At 39.3% G+C, this 24,590-nt stretch overlaps 3 protein-coding genes across 3 annotated transcripts; 2 read left to right on the top strand and 1 right to left on the bottom strand.

The window, feature by feature from the left end:
- Nucleotides 1–990: 990 nt before the first annotated feature.
- tsen15 (TSEN15 tRNA splicing endonuclease subunit) lies at nt 991–5,146 on the top strand. Its single transcript, XM_054767752.1, has 4 exons — nt 991–1,263; nt 1,348–1,429; nt 1,649–1,784; nt 1,996–5,146. The coding sequence occupies exons 1-4, from the start codon at nt 1,093–1,095 to the stop codon at nt 2,183–2,185; spliced, it is 579 nt and encodes a 192-aa protein (XP_054623727.1). The 5' UTR covers nt 991–1,092; the 3' UTR covers nt 2,186–5,146.
- Nucleotides 2,897–18,006, bottom strand: zgc:55943 (uncharacterized protein LOC406337 homolog). Its single transcript, XM_054767753.1, has 6 exons — nt 17,483–18,006; nt 16,645–16,786; nt 12,523–12,602; nt 9,325–9,395; nt 9,166–9,229; nt 2,897–4,037 (listed from the first exon to the last, which is right to left on the bottom strand). The coding sequence occupies exons 2-6, from the start codon at nt 16,733–16,735 to the stop codon at nt 3,999–4,001; spliced, it is 345 nt and encodes a 114-aa protein (XP_054623728.1). The 5' UTR covers nt 16,736–16,786; nt 17,483–18,006; the 3' UTR covers nt 2,897–3,998.
- sec22ba (SEC22 homolog B, vesicle trafficking protein a) lies at nt 17,837–23,914 on the top strand. Its single transcript, XM_054767751.1, has 5 exons — nt 17,837–18,055; nt 18,403–18,512; nt 18,593–18,753; nt 19,404–19,550; nt 22,711–23,914. Exons 1-5 carry the CDS (start codon nt 17,981–17,983, stop codon nt 22,863–22,865), a joined length of 648 nt encoding a protein of 215 aa, XP_054623726.1. The 5' UTR covers nt 17,837–17,980; the 3' UTR covers nt 22,866–23,914.
- The last annotated feature ends 676 nt before the right edge of the window (nt 23,915–24,590 follow it).

Here is a 24,590-nt window from a genome sequence, read left to right on the forward strand (position 1 = left end):
TTTTAAAACAAAATGGGCTCATTTGGGCTGTTCCAGCCTTATTACTGTTCATTTTCTGTCCAATTTTAGATTTGTTACTTGAGAATTGGAATTTGAGTTAATTTCTCTGAAGCAGGTCAGAAGTATTTATGTTGAACCGTTTGAAACATTCAAAAAATGCAAGGGAATCTAGTACAATTTTTATTAGATTTTTTAAAAATTGGCATGAGGATAATAAGGGGGTCCTTGGAAAATCTTCTCTCTTTTAAGGAGTTCGTGGTCGTCCCAAAATGTTTGAGAACGCCTGATGTATATATGTTTTAATACCCAATGGTGTGTTTAGAACGAAAAGGATACTGACCAGTAGTCAGACTATTAATCACATAGTTTGTAAAATTAGTTTCTTTTACCAGACGACTGACTAGCATTTTGCCTTCTAGTCAAGCAAAGTTGACGAAATACCAACGGCAGGTATGTAAAGCATGAATTATATGCTGAGCATTAATAGCTGTACACTCGGGTGGGTGGATTGATTAAAATGCTTATTTTCACATATACGTGCCTTTTTGGTGTGTTGTTCATTGTTACATTTTTGCTATTACCTATTTATTGTTTAAAAAGAACAACTCAAAGGTCCTTGTAGGGATTGGTCAAACAATTACAGTAAAATAAAAGGGAATAAGGGAGTCATTGTATTATGTTGATATGTTATGTCTTATGTTGTGGCATTTTTATATTGGTAAATAGTTCACAAATAAGTTTGTTGATATTTTTTGTTCGCCTAAAATCTTTGTTGTATCTATTATAATCGTGATAAACAAATCGAAGGCAAAATGACAAAATCATTCAAGCGTCTTGAAAATGTTCAAGTAAAAAGTATCGGTATCGGAAAGACCGACCCTGTATTTACTTGGTGTATATACAACATTTGCAGTATCGCCCATTCCTACTCTCATCATGGAATCCGTCGGAACACAAGTTGTGTGCAGAACGTGTTCCATGACGAGCACATTCCAGTGTTACACATAGTCTGTTACTGAGCGGGTGCGTTCGAAATAGTAATAATTGTAATACACTTGGCGGTAACATACAACCACTTATCTACTCGAATTAATGTGTAATAAAATATGGCGAACCCACGACAATAACACGAACAAGGCGCGGGAGTGGGTAAAATCCACATCAGCGTCTCACGCTGTGCAGCGTGTTCATACTGGATCGGAACGCTCGACAGTAATGGACTTGCCAAAAGAGTCTCCAAACTGGATTCTGCAACATCCGGTGGTAAGTGTGTGTTTGAAAACACCGCCGAACCAATGTAAACGTTGCTACTGGAACATATATTACGCATTTTGCCTTCATATTCAGTATCACTTGATGAAGAACCTCGATGTGGAAGACAGTGCACAAGTGCATGCTGCTTTTCTTGTTTACATGGATCTCACTGAGGGTGAGTTTGACAGCAATGTGTATGTATTTAAAAAAAACATTGGAGATGAACTTGAGGTCCAAGAAAGTACAGTTAATAGCATGTATCATTTAGTATCCAAAATTTGGTTTATCAATTTAGTTTTTGTGTAGCTGTCAAATGACTGGTACACACCAGTCATTTGTTTCTTATTCTGAAAGAAATACCACCATTGACCACACTTACTACTGTTTATTGCAGTGCGTAACTGGAAGGAGGTGTCCTGTGCTAAAAGTGACGAACTTCAGCTTGTTTTGTTAGAGGGAAAAGAGAAGGAAGGATCGCCCATGCAGACAGTTCTTCCACTGCCCGTGCATCAGTCTGTAAGCCACAGAAGGTGAGAAAGAAAAGCTCCTTGCCTTATTTTCAATTTCATAAATTAGTGGTTAGCATGTCAGCCTCACAGTCTGGAGATCTGGGTTTGAACCTAAGGATCACAAGCTCTATAGAAATGGCTGTACTGATCAATCAATGAAGACGTTATACACTTCTGTGCAGTATACGACATGTGCTGGACAGAGGCTTTCCCATGCTTCTGTGTGCTGTAGCCTCAGACTCCACGCTGGTCTACCAGAGGTTAACGGATGGCTTGGTGACCCCCGACCCACCCGTAGGTCCCTTCCAGGACGTTGGACGTCGGCAGCACAGGAAGAGACGGCAGCAGCACTGAGCATTTGGTGGGAAACAAGTGATCATACAACTGTTTCCAGTGTACTGCTCGGGTGCAAGCAGCCATGATGCCGGTTCCATTTGAACAAGTGTTCACTCCTGTTGGTGAGATTTAGTTTACTAAAACGCAAGAAATCTTCATCTAGTGCTGCACCTTACAATTACTTTCATAAGCATACTGTTTTCATTACTTGAGTAATTGGTTAGGCCAGGGGTGGGAAAACTTCTTTACTCACACATAGAGTTAACAAAATTGGCCAGGGGGGCCAGACTATATATTTGATACATGCACACTATTTTACACTTAGAATTCTAACAGTCCATCTGGAATTATTTGTTGTATTTTATCTGTAAAAGTGTCATACAATCTGCTATATGTGCTTGTGGCCCTTTTTTCAGGAGCACTTTAAATATCAGACCACTTCAAATAACAAAGTTTTTTTTGTTTTTTACTGAATAAGACGCCCGGCATGCACATGAATAAAGGACGTGTAATATACAATATGAACTATGAACGATAAAACATTGACTATTAAAGAGTATGTGAAAGTCCCTCCTTTTTTTTACTTTCCAGACAGTGCCGTGGGTAGGTTAAGTTGTGCGTCACATATTTGTTAACTTGTGTTTGGCACCATGGGTGAGGTAGTTGTCTGGATGGCTGCATGTGAAAAGCTACTTAAACCATCAAAAGGTTGTCTCAGATTGACTCCGGCTACTAATATACCAAATTGAGTTTTTGATTCATTTATGGGAGCGCATTCGCAACCACAAAACGTAACGTCTTAAACAGAGGACCACCTGTATGCAGTATATTATATGGTTTGCCGAAAGACAACCCGGGCTCGATTCACACATTTGAGTTGCCAGCAGTTGAGATAAGTTTCCAAAAACACTTTTATTTTTCTAGAAAAACAAAAGATCAACATAAAAATAACACAGAAACACTGGTGAGTGACATACAGATGAATATGTGACTTCACCCAAACGGGGTTCATCTGGACACAATATTGAAGCTGGCGAGCGTCAGTAGCAAGCCGAACGTGTGAGTGTGTGTGAGTGTTTTTATTGTGTTATGAGAGAAAGGATGTTTGAGTATATGACGGCAACACTTCAACCCTGAGCCTTGTTTAACAACAATACTGTATATTATAAAGGAATGTGGACAGACAGACAAGACGTTCACGTTGTTTTGGCCCAGAAATTGTAGAAACAAGATTCCATACTGTTTCCTGGAATGCAGATCGACACAGTGGGCCTCATGCATGAAACATTTGGAAGCAGTTTTGCTCCTGAATTGTACGCACAACTAATTCAATTGTTCATTTTTCTTACCAATATATTCAGAAGTCTCTGTAAGATGCATTGAAATGTTATTCGTCTTTATGAAAAACCAATTAATTAAAGATGACTCCAGGCAAAGTAGTAGAATTAGCCGAGTTTCTTTCTGCTCTTTTTCCTTAGCGGTCACTCTCTAAATACTGAAATTTAAAAATAAGCAAACATCCATGCATGAAGCCCATTTTTCTTACTGACAAATGATTCTTCTTGCTTCTTTGATTTGGATGTAAACAGCAATGTACTGCAACACTGTCTTTCAGGAGTTGTCCAAGCAGGGGAAAGGTTCCTCTTCATCCCCAAAATCCCTGACATCCTATAATGGCTTTTCAAGAAAGTAATCTGAACTCAAGTTTTCTCATCAACTCATGAACCATCTTTTGAATTTGGTCATTGGATTAGACAAGAAGGAGCTTCGTCTTGAGCAGGAGGGCAAGAAGGTTGCTCGATAAAGTTGTGTCCTTCTGCCCTTTAGGCAGATTGTAACGTCCCATTGCAACATCGGCATCCTCTCAAGGGGAAGGCTGACGGATGCTTGACCATGGCGCTATGTCATGTCTTCCTCCTCTGAGCAGTAGTCCCTGCCCTGCAAGAGGTACAAAATAACAGTCATAAAATCACATTAAGGGGTAGAACACGTCTGAAAACTTTCCATGGCGAGTTAAGCTTGGACATTATGCTTTAATGATGATGAATAATTGGCCGCACGGTAGCCTAGTGGTTAGCATGTTGGCCACGCAGTCAGGAGATCGGGAAGATCTGGGTTCATCTCTGTGGGGGAGTTTTCCATTCCAAAAACATGCATGTTAGGTTAAATGGCGACTCTAAATTATGAATGTGAGCGTGAATCATTGTTTATCTATATGTGACCTGCGATTGGCTGACGGCTGGTGTAGCCCGAAGTCGGCTGGGATAGGCTCCAGCATTAGTGAGGATAAGCGGCATAGAAGATGGATGATGAATAATTGTATACTGTACATGTTCTGCTTTGGTTCACATGTGGATAGTCATTTGAGCTTGATTAGATGTAGTCTGTGGGTTCGCATGCAGCAGCATGGCCAACTTTAAAAATGATGTGATGTGCTGTGCAAAGGCCTACTGTATGCAGGGGGCGTGGCCTCCATAGACCCGTGGCACTGTAAGGGCTATTGCTTACTCTTCCCTGGTTCTTGGGACTGCATTGCTATCGGAGAAGTAGTCAATGATCACACAATTTAAAAAGGTTTTCAGGTTGTAGCGCTGGACTCAACGATCAACAATGAGGAAGATCGAGGAAAGAGCCCAGAATTCTTGTTAACGCTGATAATTTCCAATTTGAAGGTTACAACTTTGAAAAATCCTGGTATTTCACAACCCTAATTACAATATTGTAGCACTATAACTAGTTGGACTGCAACCAGTTAGTTGTTTTCAGTATTGGACAAATGGAATAACAGCAAAATTACATTTATTCAAATTTGGTTAGCATTTCTCGCTCTGGGTACTCCATTTTACAGTCCAAAAACATGCATGTTACATTAATTGGAGACTGTAAATTGTCCATATCCTAAAGTCAGCTGGGATAGGCTCCAGCTTACCTGTGACCTCAAAGAGGGTGGAGTACGAAATGAATGAACACGTATTAAAAGGTCACTCAACTAAATCATTGTGTGTGTGTGCGCTTAGCATGAGCCATTTATATGACTTAATTGTTATACTGCCTCTACTAAAAGTGGCCAAGAATGGACAATTGCAATTAAAAAAAAAAAAAAATTAAAATCGCTGAACAGAAATGCCATTTACACTACAGTATATCTTTGCCGCATAGTACATTGAGAACCAGACCACAAACATGTAAAAATGCATGCAAGGAGAGACATCTGAGTGATACGGCACATACCGTAAACACTACGGCACCCTTGAGCTTCATTTTGGGCAATTATATTTTGTATCTACAGCAGGACTCTGTTCCAAAGCCTGAGTCTGTACTGACTTAAAGTTACAGCACGGGTGGCCATACTTTTTCCAGTGAGGGCCGCATAGTGAAAAATGAAAGGATGCAAGGGCCACTTCATATTTGTAAATCCACACATGTGGATATGCTAAGAAGTTATATATATTTATATTTCAAGAAAAAACTGCATCTCAGCTTTATGATATAGGCGAAAAAGCATAGTACAGTGTTAGTATGAACTTTGGTCTTTGCTCTTCCCTGCTCAAGGGTGCCGTAGTGTTTACGGTATGTGCCGTATCACTCAGATGTCTCTCCTTGCATGCATTTTTACATGTTTGTGGTCTGGTTCTCAATGTACTATGCTGTTTTGTTTTTTTTTTGTTTTTTTTTTTACATTTTCCAAATATTTAAACTTTCTTTTTAAATCTTTGTACATTCTCCCCCCTCGTAATATTATGACTTTATTCCCATAACTTCCCTCCAAACTAATCTCCCCCCAAAATTGCAATTTTATTGTTTTCTCATGTTATGACTTTAAAACATTCTTTAATATTTCAACACATTACTTATCACATTACTTATCACATTATTTATCGTCGTAATATTCTAAGTTTATCCTCATAAAATTGCAACTTTTTCTCGTAATATTTTGACTTTATTCTCAAAAAATTACAGTTGGTTTTCAATTTCTGATGTTTTTTTTAAATTTTCCAACAATTTCACTTTTGTCCTTGTAATTTTTTTATTATGACTTTATTCCCATAATATTTTAACGTTATTCTCTTAACTTTTTCCACAACTTAATTTTCCTAAAATTACAACTTTATTTTGTTTTATTTCTCATAATATTGTGACTATAATGAAATAATGCATTTTTTCTTTCATATTTCAACTTTATGCTACTAAAATGATGTTATTTTTCCTCATATTACGATGTTATTCTTGTAAAATTACAACTTTTTCTTCATTAGATTACGGCTTTTTTTCTCTTAATATTGTGACTTTATCCTTTTAAAATTACCGCTTAGTTTTCCATTTTTAAGTTTTCTTGTCAAGTCATTTGGGGCTGTCTGATTAATCATGATTAATCACCATTAGCAACTATGTCTGAAATATGCCCATTTTTACTGTATTTAATGAGGAGAAAGATCAATGACAGGACAAGATTATATATATATATATTTGTATTTATTAACAGCTCCAAATGAACTGAATATGTCAATCAAGCTAAAAGATGCCACACAAGTCTAAAATCTATTTGTCACTAGCCTCTTTAACAGTAGCAGAAGATTTGAATCACACTTTAAACTGAGTTATTATGCGCAGTGTGGGGTTGTGTTCAACGACATCACATCCTTTAAGGTAAATTTACTTTTTTTTCCCATTGTATTTTCCAGAATACGTAAATGTAGCAAAAAGATGTACGATATGAGCGATGAGAATATCCACTTCATGTTTTTCTTTATCTCCCTGTTTATTCACACACACACGAACGCACGCATTATAAAGCCGTTTTTGTGATGTTCGGAGTGTCCCTGAATGCATCTCGCTTTTTTTTTTAACGAGAACGAGGAAGTGTCGTTCCCAGGACTGACTATAGAGACGTGTGTGAGTTCATACAGTTTATGGTGTTGGAACTGTACAGCTGTTGATGTGTTCAAGTCAGAATGAAGTTATAAAAGAGCGTCAGACTCCGTGTGACTGTGTGGGGACGCTCCACTGTGATTCAGTCTCTTAACAGAGGCATGCTTGCTCTGGTGCGCATGCCTTAATTGCGACGTAATTAATGAAATAAATTAGTTACCGCCTTTAAAGCGATATTTCTGACAGCCCTACAAATCATATTTTAAGAATGGCCACAAAAATGTAAGTGTGTAGAACAGTTTGACAAGTCAAGTGAAGTTTTATTTAGGGAACTTATGGCTCCGGAGCCAGATGTGGCTCTTTTGATGGCTGCATCTGGCACTCAAACATTTCTTAACAGGGTAAAATGTATTTGTTTAATTTTTTTCCCCCTGACATTTTAAAGTAAAACATTACAGAAATCACAGTGTTAAAAGTAACATTCAAAATATAAAACTTTCTTATGCATTTTAATCCATCCATCCATTTTGTACCGCAATGCGGGTGGCCGAAGCCAATGCCAGCTGTCCTTACAATATTTTCCAGGGGCAGACACCAAAACTCGATATTTACTGGATAATGCAGTAGTCTACCTGGGTCATTGAGATGTCAAGAAGTAAACTTCCCTCCTTTTAATCAGATTGTCAGCTGGCTAATTCTGCAGAGCGAACCCTTTTGACGAAGAAGATGGCGACAGGAAGGAACGATACGGAGTACGGTACAAAACCATGCAGCACCAGAAGTTGCATTAATGGTAAGAAGTATTTTATTTATTATTGCATAGCTTCAGTATAACAATGTTATTAAAAAGAATACATTCAGAGACTTATTATACGGTGTTCTAAAAATGTTGGTTTTGCATAAAAATGTACACAATTGGTTGTATTCAGTGTTAAAAAAAATATATATCGCGCTCATGGAAATACAGGACATTTTAAATGTGTGGCTTTCATTTCTCTGTTAGCCAAAAAGGTTCCCGACCCCTGATTTAGAGTGATGAGGAAGGGAGTTGACGACAACCTGCAAATCCACTACTAGTTGGCCCTGATTCCTTCATGTACTGTATATACAGTAGATCCCTGCCTTTTCGTATCTATTACATTATTCAGAGATTTATTTTCCCTGCTTTGAATTCTAAATAATTAGTTAAAAAAGTGGTTTGATGGTGCTATCTGCAGGGGGGCAAAAAAAAAAAAAAAAGTCCTGCAGCTACGAATCCAGCAGAAGGCGCTGTCTCACAAGTCAGTTCACTCAACATTTTCCAGTAGGAAAATGCTTTCACAAGACACGGTTGTGTAACTGAATATTTTGCAACTACAATATTGTATACTGTATGCCTGTGATTGTTTCTCAATGTGTAAAACTGACTTTAAAAAGGTAGTTTGTTGCGCCCTTCCTGATGAATTTTTTTGCATGTTTATATGATTCAGGTCATCAAACAAATGTAAATATTAGTCAATGACAACATAACTGAAGACAAAATGCAGTTTTTAAATTAAACTTTTATTATTAAGGCAAATAAGTGTTTTTTTTTTTGTTGCCCCCCCCCCTGCTGATAAGACCATCAAACAACTTTTTCACACCAATGTAAGATATTTGAGAAGTTTGAGTTGAAAAATTTCCACAATTTGGGTCGCCACTTGTCATTGAGGGGTGGGTCTGGCAGCCAAAGCAGTTGAGAGCCACTCCAGTCCATTATTTGTGGTTTTTCGTGACTGATGTACTACATTACATGTCCACACACGTTAAAATAAAGATTATTTCTGTCAAGTCAGTGTTTTTCCACAAAAGTAAAGCTATTTAATTACAAAATCAGGAAATCCAAGAGCATGTTTTTTAGTGTAATAAGCACCGAGCAGCCCAAAAGAGACGCTTAATTGTAGCCCTAAAAGACAACAATTTTCTTTTTCCCCCCCAAACCACACAGTCACACTGCAGTACTCTCATGAGAACACGTTTCCCGTAATGCCACGATAATAAACCAAGCTGGTAGAGATGCACTGACAGATTGAGATGGCTTTATGGTGGTTGTTGTCATCTGTTGTGTCCTCACTTGCTGCAGATTTGCAGCAATCAGAGGATTAACCCCAGTGATGTCATTCAGTAATTACACAAAGACATAAACCCAAAATGTGATGTGTGCCTTTTATAATAATACCTTTTCAATTTTCTCATCCAGCATCCTGAAGAATTCTTGCTGGCTCTCTGAGGAATGGATACTCCTGTGAAGAAAGAACATGTTAAGAGGTATGCTGGAAATATGACTGGTGATAGCAAAGTACAAGCGCAGAAAGCAGTACGAGACATTGACTCTTACAGCATCTTTCCATTTCCATTCGATCCCGTTTCATCCATGTGTTGACTTTTTCCAAGTAAAGCACTTGTCTCCTGCAGGACACACACGAACAGACATAAAAGCAGGATTGGATTGTTTACAAAATGCTCTCTTCTCATTCTCCAATTTGACCATCAAAATAGTTAAGTGATTCTGTATACTAATGGCGCATTACAGTCCTGATGAAGGGAAGATTTATTATGGCACTATTGTACACATCAGGCAACATTTGTATTTAAAAATACGGGAAATAACCTAGTAAATAATGGAAACTCCCCAGTCGGGTCTTTCCACGACCACCAACGCAAGAAAAATTCTATTGCTGGGGCGGCGGCGTCATGTGTGTGGAAAGACCTGACTGCCCACCGCCAGTGTGCTTCACCATTGTCGCTTGCAGTACCGGAGAGGATTTAAAAAAAATTTTAGGATTAAAGTTAAAATACGGGAAGTTTACCGGAAACTATTTAAATGGGAGAGCGACGGCAAAAGAAGGGCAAAATACGGGAGCTTCCTGGGGAATCGGGAGGTTTGACAGACATGCCGTTGTATTAAACTGCATTAGAGGGCAACTGTGTTGCAAACAGTGTTGGCCAAGTTACTTCCAAAAATGTACCATATTGAACCCGAATATCCCGGGAATAAAGTATCAAAAAGACGGGACTTTCTATATTGGGTGGTGCCTATTTTTAATACCCTTAATACCCTAGTTACACAATAGGTGGAATGAGCCAGAATGCCATTGGAATGAAAACGTGTGGTTTATTCCTGGATATTCAAAGTGCATTCTAAAAATTCTGTATTCTGTGTGCATTCCAAATGTTAGGGCCAATTCTTGAGGCCGGCCCGAATGTTTTGAGCATGCAAAAAAACCCCAAAAACCTTCTTCCACCTTTCAACGTCCCATGTTTGGTGCTTTCATGAAAATTCCAAACAGACAATTTTGTGGCATTGACGGAAACGAGGCCTTTGAAGATTTTGTTGTTATGACTAGGGATGTCCCAATCCGATCTTCAGGATCGGGACAAATCTGTTGCCGTATCACGTTCGTAACTCTGAGCCACACTCCAACACACCACCATGTAGACGTGTACCGTGGTGAAGTTAGTTTCACGTTGGATGTTGGATATTCGGCTGTGTAGCTACAGCGGTAGTTCCCTGTCACTGTGCCGGATTGCTGCGTCATGGTGAAGGCAGCTCGCACAGGAAGTGCCGCTGGTTGATAACAGGGACGGCACAAACACTACTAAACATGTCGAAACGGTGGCGAAAAACCTTGTAAACTCCTGTTAAGGAGCGTGAATGGCGGGGTTCGCATAGTTTAGCTAGCGCAGCTGTTTGTGTGCGCGACTCAGGCTGGATGAGTATATTTCCACAGTGTTGTGTTTTACTGCTTTAATGTAAGGAGCATTTTACATTTCCCACTGACGACGAGTGAAAAAAGACGAGAGGGACATTTATTCTTGCACCCGCCGTATCAACCGTCAATTGCCATTCTCAACACACACAACACATTTCCGCTTTCAAAATAAGAACGCTCTTTTCACATTTGTCATTGTTGAAATTAGAAAGAAGAAGAAAATAAGGGTGTCGTGAAAATATCTTACATCAATACTGTGATTGGAATGACATCTGTGACTACATGTTCCTTAATCACAAGCACGGACATGACAGTTTGTTGAATATTTTGTAGCAATATGTGCTGAGGCTGACATCCCATTAGAAAAGTTATCTAAGCTACATCCATTTCTCAATTACTGGACAAAATGGGCCAATGACGTATTGCATCAATAAATGTAAGGATTTTTGCATTTTAGTCACTAACCCAAATAGCGCACACACACTATGCTGGTAAAATAAGTGGAAAAGGTAAAAAACTGAATTCTAAAAAATTAAAACAGAGAAAACGGAATTTGGGGAAAAAATAAAACAGATTTCTCTTAGGACCCTATGTCCTAAGAGAGTTAGTTAAAACTCATTCTAAAAAAAAATAATCACACCACAAATTGGTCTATGATCATGTCAAATGATTAGTCCTACCATAAAAGTATTTTGCACACCCATTTTTTCCAATTTGAGCTTTTATTGGATCTTTTATTGGATTAGGGACCTGACTCACTGAGCTTTGTACAAAAGCCAAACAATATTGTTGGTCATGTTGTGTAATAAAAGATTAAATTCAGCAATACTTTCTTTGCATTATTTGTAATGCTTTGAAGAGCTATTTTCATGACCATATTCAATTCCACTAATTCATTTTTGTAACAAAAGCTTATTATTATTATTATTAAAACAAACAAACAAAAAAACGATTGGTAGTGGATCGGCAAGACTATAAAAAAAAAAAAAAATTGGATCGGAAGCCAAAAAATGTGGCTCGGGACATCCCTACTTAAAACCCTTCTCTTGCACATGATGTCTGACGGTTATTGGAATGCATTCTGCACCAGTAGCAACCTTCATTTGAGCCAAGGATCGTCCCGTGTCTTGACGAACAGCCAATCGGATCCTCCGGCTCAGGGCCTGTGAATTTTTTTTTGGTGTACCACTTGACTTTTTTGTTCCATAACCCTCAGGATATTTGAAGAAGTTTGAAATGACTGTCTTACTGCGTCCAACCTCAGCAGCAATGGTGCGCTACAATCCGACCGCGTTCAAAGAGAAAAAGCTTTCTTGCCTTTGCCGTCAAGAGATCATGACTGTGTGAATGACAAATGACATTGAATACACATTTTTGCCCAGATTTTGGCTTTGTGGTGTAAAACCTTTGATCAGCCTATTTAAAATTTAATGCTTGTTTGAAAAAAAAAATTGCTTACTAAAAATGTTTTTTGTGTCACTCCCATTTCTTCTTTTGGCATATTGAAGCTCTGCCTAAAACCTCCTTGCAATATTTATTGTATAATTATATTCTAATACATTTATTATATTATATATAAGATTAAATATAATGAAATATAATATATATATATTAATAATAAATAAATATTGTATATAAAATATATTTTATAATATTGACAAACAACAGTGCAAAATGTCAATTATTGCAATTTTTCAACTGGTGTTAATATTTTGATCAGGCGTGTATTACCAAAAGTGTTGAGGGAATTACTTATATGCTTATATTTTGCATATAAGCAATTTGACACATTTGAGATGAAAATAATAAAAAGAGTCACACACCGTGCTTTCCTGGCCCTCTACTCCTCCCTCTTCTCCACTCATGTACTTGACTTTCTCCACTCCTTTCATCTTGTACTCATCTATGACAGAGTGGGAGACAAAAGAGGCAGAGAGGAGCACACATCTCCTTTTTTAAAATCCACAACAGCATCACCCGGCAGCCCACTCGCCGCTCACTGTGAGCAATTCTTCCTCCCGGTTAACATGTAGTTCTCACAGTTCAGCACTTGGCGAAGTAATTATGTGCTTGATTTCTCACGCTGCGGCCTAAATCCTCTCCTCACAATGGTTGGCCAGAAGCAAACACACGAGGTGTCAGCCTGATTCTCCTCTCGCCATGTTTTCTCTCGCACATGCACAGCACCCCCCCTCCTCCGCTGGCTGGCTCCCACGCTTTCCGAAAGCGAGGAACTAAAATACAGATAGAATGCAAAGCACCAAACTATTGTAGCAAATAAAAATCCACCCTCGTCGGGGGAAGCTTGCATGTCGTCATTAGAAGATATGCTTTTATTAGTCCCACAAGGGGAAATTCCATAAGGTGACCTGCTGCAACATTCTAATGAGATCCAATACAAGTTCTGTATCAAAATTCAACCATTACTAAGATAGCAAGGCTGAGTTTTGACTGACATGTGCGATGGTAGTTGCTTGCAATGGTGTAGATCACAGGTGTCAAACTCAAGGCCCGAGGGCCGGATTTGGCCCGCCATATCATTTTATGTGGCCCGCGAAAGCCTTGAAATAATGCATGTCAAAAGGACACTTATTTTAATATTATTTTTAAAAAAAATTGTATAGATATTGTAATTTTGTTATTAATATTAATTTTGTCTTTACTTTTTTAAGCTGTATTTTTCATGATTTTACTTTTATACTATTGTAAAATTATATTTATTATTATATTTTATGTATGCTGTAATTTTATATTTTTAACTTAATATAAATATTTTAATTTGTAAAAATTTTAATATATAAAAAATATTTTTACAATATTTAAAAAAATTAGTATTTAAAAACATTTTTACAATAATTTAAACATTTACTGTTACATTTACAATACATTTTAAAATATATTAAAGTAAAAACAAAATTAATATTACTAACAAAAACAACTTTAAAAAATACTTTTTTTTTTTAAATCAAAAAGAAAATCTTTCGTGCTAAATGTATTTGTCGTCAATATTGACAGAGAACCTTCCAAATCCAATTTAAAATGACTATTTTTTTATTAGTCATTAATGAAAAATTAATGTAGTAATTAACAAAATTCTAAAATAGAATTATAAAAAGTGGCCCTCTGAGGATAACCATAACTGCGATGTGGCCCACGGTGAAAATGAGTTTGACGACCTTGGTGTAGATCATACTGAGATGTGTATTAACTTACATGCAGTCCTACACCACAGTAAACCACCACAATAATAAACGCATCAGTCAAAACGGAGCATTATTATCTTTTGGATGGCGATCACATGCAGGTGGCTGGTTGGTATGGTTTATGTATTAACTTCTATTAGGAGTAAATCCTTGAAAAGGTCTTCATAAAATTTTTAACGAGGGGCAATTCTTTTGATTAAAAATGGAGAAAATAAAATTAAAAGATCCATTCAATGTTCTATTTTACAAATTATTTTTATCAATTTGACAAGGCCCCCCCCCCCCCCCCCCCCCCCAAAAAAAAGTGACTGCGTGGCTGTAGCTCAACTTTGCTTAGGTAACGTCATGTTCTTACCCAACCACTGTGCTGCAAAAAAAAAAAAAAACATTTAACAACATTTAAAAACAACATTTAAAAATCAGTTTCAGTAATCTCTCGTTTATTGTAGTTAATTGGTTCCAGACCCAACCGTGATAAGGGAATTTCCGCAAAGTAGGATTCCTTCTTTATAAATCAAATATTTTCATAGTTAAAGCATAGAAAACCTGTTTACGGCCTTGAAAGTGCGTTTTTTAACTTTATTAGAGCCCTCTAGACATGTATTACCCAATATATTAGACATAATAAGAGCAAATAAGCCATTTAAGACGTAAATAAAACTTGTGCTTGTGTGCATTGCAATAAATGTGTTCCGGACGTGTGGAAGACAGGAAGTGATGCCGGGGGTTCAGAGGTTTGTGGATTATGGCCACAACAGTAGCCATGTTATGATTATGATTATCATGATATTATTATTGTGCCTGTTGTGAGGTCATTCAAACTTGCAGTCAAAGCCTGCTGTTTATATGTTATACAGTATATTGTTTGAAATTATGTTCTACATTGTTCGTTTTTTTAAAGTGAACAGTAAATTCTCAAAAATGACATTTACAGTTCATGGCGGCAGCCATGACGAACTCGTTGTCGCAGCAAAGTGTCATTTCCGGAAGTGATGTCATCGGGGTGACACCTGTCCACCACAAACATAACAGTGTACGGGACAGAGGATGTTTACAGTGATTATAGCGAAGATTTGAGCAATATGTCAATCGTTTGAGGAGAAAAGAAGGGAGAAACATTTGGAGATGAAATAGACAACATGGACTTAAGCCCTAAGACGTGGAGATGAAGATTGGTCGCCTTCAAAACACGAAATGGCTGGTGTAAATTGCCCTGGAGTTGCTTATCCTTCAATTATTGTTTGAAATTGGCTTATTAATGAGTGTAGAGGGGTCGTTATTGCCTGATTTATTTCATATTTTGTCGCAGTCACGGCAGCCGCTGCTGCCGCTGCTGCCCCCACCCCTCAACGTCAACATATCGCTGTGAAAAGATGTTTATATAACATGTATAACGCTTTATCGCTCTGGTAAAATGCTGTTTAGAATACAATATGTAAACAGGACATGACTTACTCTGTTCTGTGGCAACTTTGAAGTAGTGGTCGTTCTAGTCTTTTTTTTTTTTTCCTCCTGTCTTTTTTTTTTTTCCTCCTGTGTAGCAGCTGGTACTATTCCACTGGTGGAATATCATTCTTTTTGGAAATGTGTTCATACCGTAGCCAAGCCAAATGCTTCTTGCAATGCTTCTTGTTCGTTCAAAGCAGTCATCTGTGAAATGAAAACTGCAACAACAAAACAAAAAACTCGGTGGGCTTCCATTGGTCTGTCATTTCTCCGCACTTGCTTCGTCCATTTTTGTCTTAAACCTTCCTCTTTTGGAAAAGAAAAACTTACAGTATCACTAAGATACTGTAGACATCCAGTAGCAACACAACATTTTGGCATGACTACTATTTTGATGAAAAATATACCAAACGAAGTCGACAAGTTACCTCGAGAAGTGTTTACTCGGTTTTCACTGAAAACGTGTCACCCCAATGACATCACTTACGGAAATGACACTTTGCTGCGACAACGAGTCAGTGATGGCTGCCTCCACGAAGTATAAATGTAATTTTTGAGAATATATCGTTCGCTTTCAAAAAATGAACAATGTAGAACATAATTACAAACAATATATAACATAGCAAAGCTGATAAATCATGTCAGTGATCCTTTAATGACTTAGTATATTTGTATTTTAGTTAATTTAGCCATTCTTATGCTTGAAAATGCTTAATTTAGGCAAAAAATAGTTTGCTTAAATATGCATACTTTGTTTGACTAATAGGCCATATTCAACCACAAAGCAGCTTGATTGAATAACAGCTTGATTGAATAACCATGACAAGCGTGAAGCTGCGCAATTCGAACAGTGATGTGGTGAGGGACAACAGTATATTTAAAGCTTTGTGTTATTTCTTTTTGTTCTATATTTCCCTTAGACTTAACATTAGTTGAGACAGCGTCCCTGCCAGTTGCAGCCAAGTAGTGCACTCCATCTTATTGCAATTGTCTGAAGACACAAATCAACAATTGAAAAAAAAAACAACAATAATCAATCAATTCCACATAACTGGCAGGATTGTTAATCAGTTATTCATCATCCCATCCCTAAACCTCAGTATCTGAAGGTACACGGGTAAAAGACTAACTACCCACAATATTAGTTACACTTGCAAAAACAAATATTTGTCAAAGTAGTATCTTTTTATATACAAACCACATCATTGCAGGCTACAACCACAATAATAAGCGTTATTGTTCATTAGAACCAGCAATCATTTTTCTATGGTTGTCCTGTGTGTATAGTCAACTGACCAGAGAAGAGGTCTCCATTGCTGTGGGCTTTGCTCTGGTCCTCCTCACTGTTGGGTACTGCAGACACCTGCTTGGCGGAGGCGCAGCCCATCTCCTCCTCCTCAGCCTCTCTCCTCCTCACCCCCGAGCATCACAGTCACGTCTGGAGGGAAGAGCACACAGGCCAAGGGAGACCATTTGAACCCAACCGCAGACAAGAAGCACTCTTAAAGATCCTCATTTAGAAATGGAACCTTTCTGGCACAATCCCCCAGAAACCACTCATTTCTCATCATCAATTAGTCATGAAGCAGCCCCGCCCTCATCTCTGTGTGAGAATGACGTGACCGGGTCGGTTCACGCACACGCCGATCTTGCCAAAGAGTGTTCACGGTGGTGCCAGCTGCACCGCAACAATGGACCTTTTTTGCAGGCCTTTCAGCGTGTGGGGATGCGCGGAGCCAAGCTGCCTGTCAATGATTACTAAATGGAGGGCTTCTGTTGCACTCTCAAGGATTACGCTGGCAGTGCAGACATGAGCTATAAAAGTGAGCTGCATCAAGTTGTGCAGAATGATCGATCCCCCTTGATGAGGTTGATCCTAATGCAGCTGGGAGTCCAGCTGCAGTCATTTTGATCATCACACACACCATCGCGTTCATTTCAGCCTTGCCTCCATAATCGTTCTCGTTTCCAGCGAGGAATTCGATTCATTTTTAAAACTATCGTCAGAGTGAGGGAAATCTGACACATTTAAAAGTAATGATAAAAGATGTGGAAAAATGTGCAAAAGACAGACGCGAAAATCACACATCGCACATCAAGTAAAGAAGCGCTCGTGCGATTGGGGCAAAATTACCTGTCATGTTTATCCATGTTTGAGGTATCAGTCCTCCAGTATCAGCTCAGATAGGGTTTTTATACCGGCTTTGGACCCACACAGACCGCATCAGCTGCTTCTCTTGATTGGAGGAAGCATCAGAAGTCGAGATGCAGTCAGTCCGTCTGCCAGCTGTCTGGTCGGACGGCTGTATGCCTGATAATCCCCCCGACCTCGCAATAAAAACAAATCAAGCCCAAATGCAAAATTAATAAAACAATTCCAGCTGTTCACTCCGTATTATGAAACAAACCATCCGCTCGATTTTTCCATGCGACAGCCTACATTTACAGGACGGGAAAATTCCCCACCGATTTGCCCTTAGCTTCAGTTGCAACACGGAACAATTTCACCAGCGCGCAGCTCACTTCCGTCCACCTCATTCCTTCCGAATGAGCAAACTTGACAGGGGAAAAAACCCAAGTCTGTGAAGTTGTACTTCTCCGACTTAAAGTTGAATTTTTACGCTCCAGCAAGATGATTTTACTGACAATGATCGCTCGTGTGGGGGACGGACTGCCGCTCGCCGCCTCTATGCAAGAGAATGACCAGGTATGAATGGAAAAACTAGCTAGCTTTGTCAAACTCTTAAGTTAATTAAATACTTGACAGATGCTAGCCTATTCGCTGTAAGCCTACTACGATGAGATGCTACTTGTACTCCGTGTGCTGTATTACATGATTCGGCATATTAATCCCGGAGAGACGAAGTGTGTTATTTAAATAAAAATTGTTCTCTTTTGACTTTGAAATAATGTGTGGGTTACAAATTATGAAATGCACGACACATGACTTTAAACAGTTTGCATTATTTATTCAGTGGGCGTCACCTAAACGTGCCTGGCTTGGTAATAGGATGTTACACCCCATGATCAACAGCTGAAAAATATTGTTGACAGTCTGGAAGAGACCTCCAGCAGTACCAGAGTCAAGCCAAGCAGCTGTGCCGTAAACTGAATGCTCAGAGTCCAGACCGCTGCACCGTGGAAGCAAAGGACATGAGTTTTCAGTAAGTCAACACAGGAAGCAAGTCAAATAAGTCCAGTATTGTTTTGTTTGTACGATGTCAATAATACTTCTTATTCTTAGTTACTTAATAGCAGAAGGTGTTTGTTACCTGTCCCTCTGTGAGCCCACTTTTCCCAAGAAAATTGTGTTTGCATACCTTGAGGACCTCCACAGCGAGTTCTCTGACCAGTATGGACGGAAAGTTCCAACGGTGACAAGGCCGTACTCCTTCATCGAGTTTGGTAAGACTTATTTTCACTTTCACCCAGAAAGAACGTGTTTTCTTTCATGTGTGTGTGCAATAGGGCTACACAAAAATAAATTACACTCTATATTCACACTAACATGCCATATAATTTCTACAGAGCGGTCATTTTTTATCAATTGTGCTTAACGAGCTGCATCACAAACAAACTATGCCATTTTACACAAGGACTCACGCTGCACTGTCATTCGCATGATGCCAGGGCAGCAGAGTCAACTCACCTTGGCCGGCAAGGCATGTAATCACTTTTATGTGTTGTGCAGTGAGTGAGCGTGCCTTTTTTTTTTTTTTTTTAACTTGATCATTTTGTCTTACTATTAATTTTTTTTTTTTTTTTAAGTCCCCCAGGCACTGCCCTTTTAGGACCTCCCATGAACAATGGCAGAAAGATCATTGGAAGTTTCTCTAAAGCAGAACAAGACAATGAAAAGTCTAATAACAACAATAATTAAAAAACATTTATTTTCACCAAAAGCACATGAACATGTTTGTGAACGTGTGGGGGAAAAAAATCATCCCAGAGAATTGCAATCTCAGTTCTAAGCAAGAAAATTGTGATTCACATTTTTGCAGAATCATGCAACCCTAATGTTTATTTTTATTATTTTTCGTTCTTTTTAATTCCAGACACATATATCCAGAAAACAAAAAAGTCATACATTGACAGCAGGGCCAGGAGGAACTTGGGCAGTATCAACACAGAGCTACAGGATGTGCAAAAAATTATGGTGGCCAATATTGAGGAAGTTCTGCAACGAGGAGAAGCACTTTCTGGTAAATATGGTAATTTTTTAATACCGGTATGTAATGTGATGTCCTGGCTAACACCAAACCCATGTAATATAGTATTATATAATCTTGTTGAATCTAATATGGCTGCAAGAACTACTACCTTACAGGAAAACTACACTTCTTATTTTATTCACAATCCGTATGTGAGACGAGAACACAAATCTGTCCCTTTTCTGTGGATTCTAGCTAGCTGCCTCATGCTGGCAGTCTTTCACCAACAGTGGACGGAATTTGGATTCACCTATTCCGCCTATAAAGTCTTCTAGAAAACTCTTAGAACTGTCAACAACGCTCCATTTAATGTCGTGACCTGCATATAAACCAAGCTATAGTGACATTGTTATTGTAGAGCTAACACAGAAGAACTAATTTGTTGGCATAGTGAATTTAGACATTACAGCAATTGACCAACAAATTCGAATACAGAGAGTAGAGCATGCCCTTGGCAGCAAAGGAACAGCATTAAAAGGGTTTCAGTCCTATTTGTCAGATCGCCTGCAGTTTGTATCCATTAGTAATAAAGAATACAGACACATGAAGGTCGGTCATGGCATACCACAGGGTTCTGTGCTCGGACCTGTATTGTTCAGCCCTATTAGGCAATATCATTAGAAAACACTCCATTAACATCCACTGCTATGCACAACTTTTTTTTTTTTACTATTAAACTCGCATAAGACTGAAATAGTCCTTGGTTCCGAGCACCTCAGAGACAAGATTGCTAAATGATATTACTGCCCTAGATGGTCTTGCACTCATTCCCCCACAGTGCAGTCAGAAACCTTGATGTCATCTTTGATCAAGACCTTTCCATTAGTTCCCAAAATACGACAACAAATACAAATGAAACGTCAAGAATAGCATTTTACATTTATGAAACATCAAAAAAAGGAATCTGTAGACCCTACAGCTGGTCCAAAAATACTGCCGCATGAGATCATATTTCATCCGTATTAGCCTCACTGCACTGGTTACCTGTAACATTTAGAATTGAGTTTAAAATTGTCCGTCTTAAATATAAAGCACTACATGGTCACTACTGTATATCTTAAAAGAGCTACTAGTACCCTATCAACCCAGTAGAATACTGCGTTCCCAGAATTTACACTTACTTGCCACTTTTAGAATTTTTAGAAGTAGAATGGCAGGTGGAGCATTTAGTTATCAGGCTCCTCTGTTATAGAACGATATCCATGACTCAATCCAGGGGGCAGACGCTCTTTCTCTATTTAAAAGTAAACTCAAAACCCACCTTTTGCTAAAGCATAAAGTCCGAACTGACCCCTGATAAGCTGGTATGTACAGTATCAGAGACGCCCCTCTATGTTCCTTGGACAATGATCAAGACTCTCCAGTTTTCTGGCTTGATCTACCATCTATCCCTCTACTCTTATTTTTCTATCTGAACCCAATCGGTCGAGACAGATTGTATTGTATTGTATTGTATTGTATGTATTGTATGTACTTTATTTATCCCACAGCGGGGAAATTTACTTGTTACAGCAGCAAGCAAGCAACACAGGTAAAGAGAACAGTAAAGTAAAGTAAGGTAAAGCATTGTGACTACAACATGGTTCAGGTGGTGCAGGTGTTGTAGAGCCTGACAGCGGTCGGTATGAAGGACCTGCGGAACCTCTCCTTCTTACACCGTGGGTGTAGCAGTCTGCTGCTGAAGGAGCTGCTAAGGGAACCCACAGTGTCATGTAGCGGGTGAGAGGTGTTGTCCATGATGGATGTCAGCTTAGTCAACATCCTTCTCTCCCCCACTTCCTCCACGGAGTCCAGAGGACCGTCCAGGACAGAGCTCGCTCTCCTGATCAGCCTATTGATCCTGCTCCTGTCCCTGTCCGTGCTGCCCCCTCTCCAGCAGCCCACAGCATAGAAGATGGCTGAGGCCACCACAGAGTCATAAAAGGTCCGTAAAAGAGTCCTGCACACACCAAAGGACCTCAGTCTCCTCAGCAGGTGGAGGCGACTCTGGCCCTTCTTGTAGAGGGCGTGGGTGTTGACGGACCAGTCCAGCTTGTTGTTAAGGTGAACACCCAGGAATTTGTAGCTGTCTACCAACTCTATGTCCGCTCCCTGGATGTTCACAGGTGTGAAGTGAGGTGTTTTCCTCTGGAAGTTAATGATCATCTCTTTTGTCTTGCTGGTGTTGAGTTGCAGCTGGTTAAGCTCACTCCAGCTGACAAAGTCCCTGATGACCGTCCTGTATTCCAGATCATTCCCCTCTGAAACACAACCAACAATGGCTGTGTCATCGGAGAACTTCTGGATGTGACACTGTGTGGAGTTGTGTGTGAAGTCCGAGGTGTAGAGGGCCGCCTCAAAGAGTTCTGGTCAAGGTGTCTTTCCCAGAGGGAGTTTTTCCCTCTGAGAAACACTCGATTTCTGTCGGCATGGCTTGGCAAGCTCCACATTTACACCAAATGATGCCGGTCCTGACTCTACCGGCCCCTGTTTGCTCCCACGTTTCACCCTTTCAGCTTCTAAAACCAATAGCTCATCAACCGTATATCCATAAAGATAAGGTTCTGGATCCTCAGTAGTCGGCGGTGGCGGCTCTCACAAAGTCTGCCATAGCAAACACAGAACCACACTCTATGGTGGTGGTGTTGGAAGTAGTGTTAGTTGCTATGTGCTCTGTGAAATCAACGTGCTGAGGATAGACTACTTATTGCCACAACCTTCTACAATACACATGCGAGGCATGATTTACAACCTAGCGTTAACTTTTCAAAACTCAAACAACACAGCCAGTTGCAGTAGTCGCTCGGCTGTGGCTTGAGGCCTTGTGATGGTGAGACTAGCGAGGCGTTGTGTTACGCCGTCTGGAAATATAGTCGTTCGAGCTAGCTACTACAATAACAACATCACAGTAGCTTGGTTAATACACAGGTCAGTTATGTAAATGCAACATCGTAGGTCCCATGACGTCTGTTGTTAGCTCCCTCATGCTACCTTGTTTTCTCTCTTTAAAACTCACTGAAAAGGGAAAGAAATGTGTTCATGTTTCACAAAAGGATTGTGGATGAAAGGCAAAATTCCCCCAAAAATTATTGCCATTTTTCAACTGGTCTTAAAATGTTGATCCCGATTGTATTTTAGACATTTATGTGCATCTGATAACTCTTTCTTGCAGCCTTGGACACAAAAGCCAGCAACCTGTCCACCCTGTCAAAGAAGTACCGCAGTGACGCAAAATATCTCAACACCCGCTCCACCTATGCCAAAGTAGCTGCAGTGGCGGTCTTCTTTGTCACACTCGTCATCTACGTGCGCTTCTGGTGGCTCTGACGGGATGCATCATAGAAGCATTTCTCATGGAAAGTGGATCATACAAACTGAGTACCACTGTGCCTTAACAGGTGATATGTGTGAAGGTAAATGATCCTACAAAGTGATCATGCTATGGGCACTTGAGTACAGACTGAGCTGCAGGTTGATGGGATGAAGTGTTGCTCTGGAAGCAGACACTACTGTGTGGTGCGTTCAAGAAGTTAACTTGGTGTTGGCTTATGCTTACATGTTTTAGGGAGATCAGTTTCACCACCTAAATGAAAACATCCAAGTTTAAGGTCTTACTGTGATTTCAGAAGGTTTATTGTTCAAGGGTAACATAATTGTGTTATGGTAGGATTAAATAATTATCAAAATGTCAGTGTTTCATTATAAACTATACAAAACACTTGGCACATTTGATACTGTATATCCGCATCCATTAGTCATCAATAGTCATCAAGTGTTCGTTCATGTCTAGAGGGCTCTAATGTTAAAACCCATTTTTAGAAGGTCGTAAAAAGTGACATATTCGATTTATAAATAAGGAATCCTGCTTCACTTACAGTATCATGGTTGAGTCTGGACAAAGGTGTAGCCTCAACTCACAATTTTGATAACTTTGGACTCGACAATATCATCAGAGACTTGCAACTCGACTTGGACTTTGACATCAATGACTCTGACTTAAGTCTGATGACTTAAAAATACTTTTTTTCAGCGTGCGCTGTAGGGCTGAGCGATTTTATCGATCCTACAATATATATGTCTAGTAGTTAAAAAAAATATATACATATATATATAGGTAAGTATCGATCTTACCGCAGCTGCCGTCGTCATTGCTAGCAATAGCAAGTCACCGAGACGTCGATGTCTTCCGGTTCACACGGTCATGCAAGAGAGACTATAGAGGTGCTGCTCAATAAATTACAATATCACCAAAACGTTTATTTCAGTAATTTTGGTCAAAAAACAAAAGTTATATACATTCATTACATATAGATTGATATATTTCAAATGTTTTTTTTTTTATTTTCCTGATTGGAACTGAAAACTAATGAAAATCACAAATTCAGTATCTCAGAAAATTTGAATATTATGACCAATAATAAAAAAAAGATTTTAGAAATGTTGACCAACTGAAAAGTATGAACATGTACAGTACTTTGTCGGGGTTCCTTTTGCCTGAATTACTGCAGCAATACAGTGTGGCATGGAGTCGGTCAGTCCGTGGAAGTGTTATGAGAGCCCAGGTTGCTCTGATGGTGGCCTTCAGCTCTTCTCGATTGTTGGGTCTGGCGTATCGCATTTTAAGGTCAGGTGAGTTTGCTAGCCAATTAAGGACAGAGATGCCATGGTGCTTAAACCAGGTACTGGTAGTGTTTGCACTGTGTGCAGGTGCGAAGTCCTGTTAAATCTGCATCTCCGTGAAGTGCTCTAAAACGTCCTGGTAGATGGCTGCAGAGACTTGCTGGATCAACACCGTCAGGTTACATGGTACCCCAAACCATCATTGACTGTGGAAACTTTACACTGGACTTAAAGCAACGTGGATTCTGTGCCTCACCTCTCTTCCTCCAGACTTGGGGACCTTGATTTCCAAAGTGATGTGATTGTTTGGGGTGCCATGTCACCTGCTGGTGTTGGTCCACTGTGTTTTCTGAAGTCCAAACTAGGACGTTTTAGAGCACTTCATGCTTCCTGCTGCTGACCAAGTTTTATGGAGATGCAGATTTAATTTTC

Source organism: Dunckerocampus dactyliophorus, chromosome 2, assembly GCF_027744805.1.
Source record: "Dunckerocampus dactyliophorus isolate RoL2022-P2 chromosome 2, RoL_Ddac_1.1, whole genome shotgun sequence".
NCBI lineage: Eukaryota > Metazoa > Chordata > Actinopteri > Syngnathiformes > Syngnathidae > Dunckerocampus > Dunckerocampus dactyliophorus.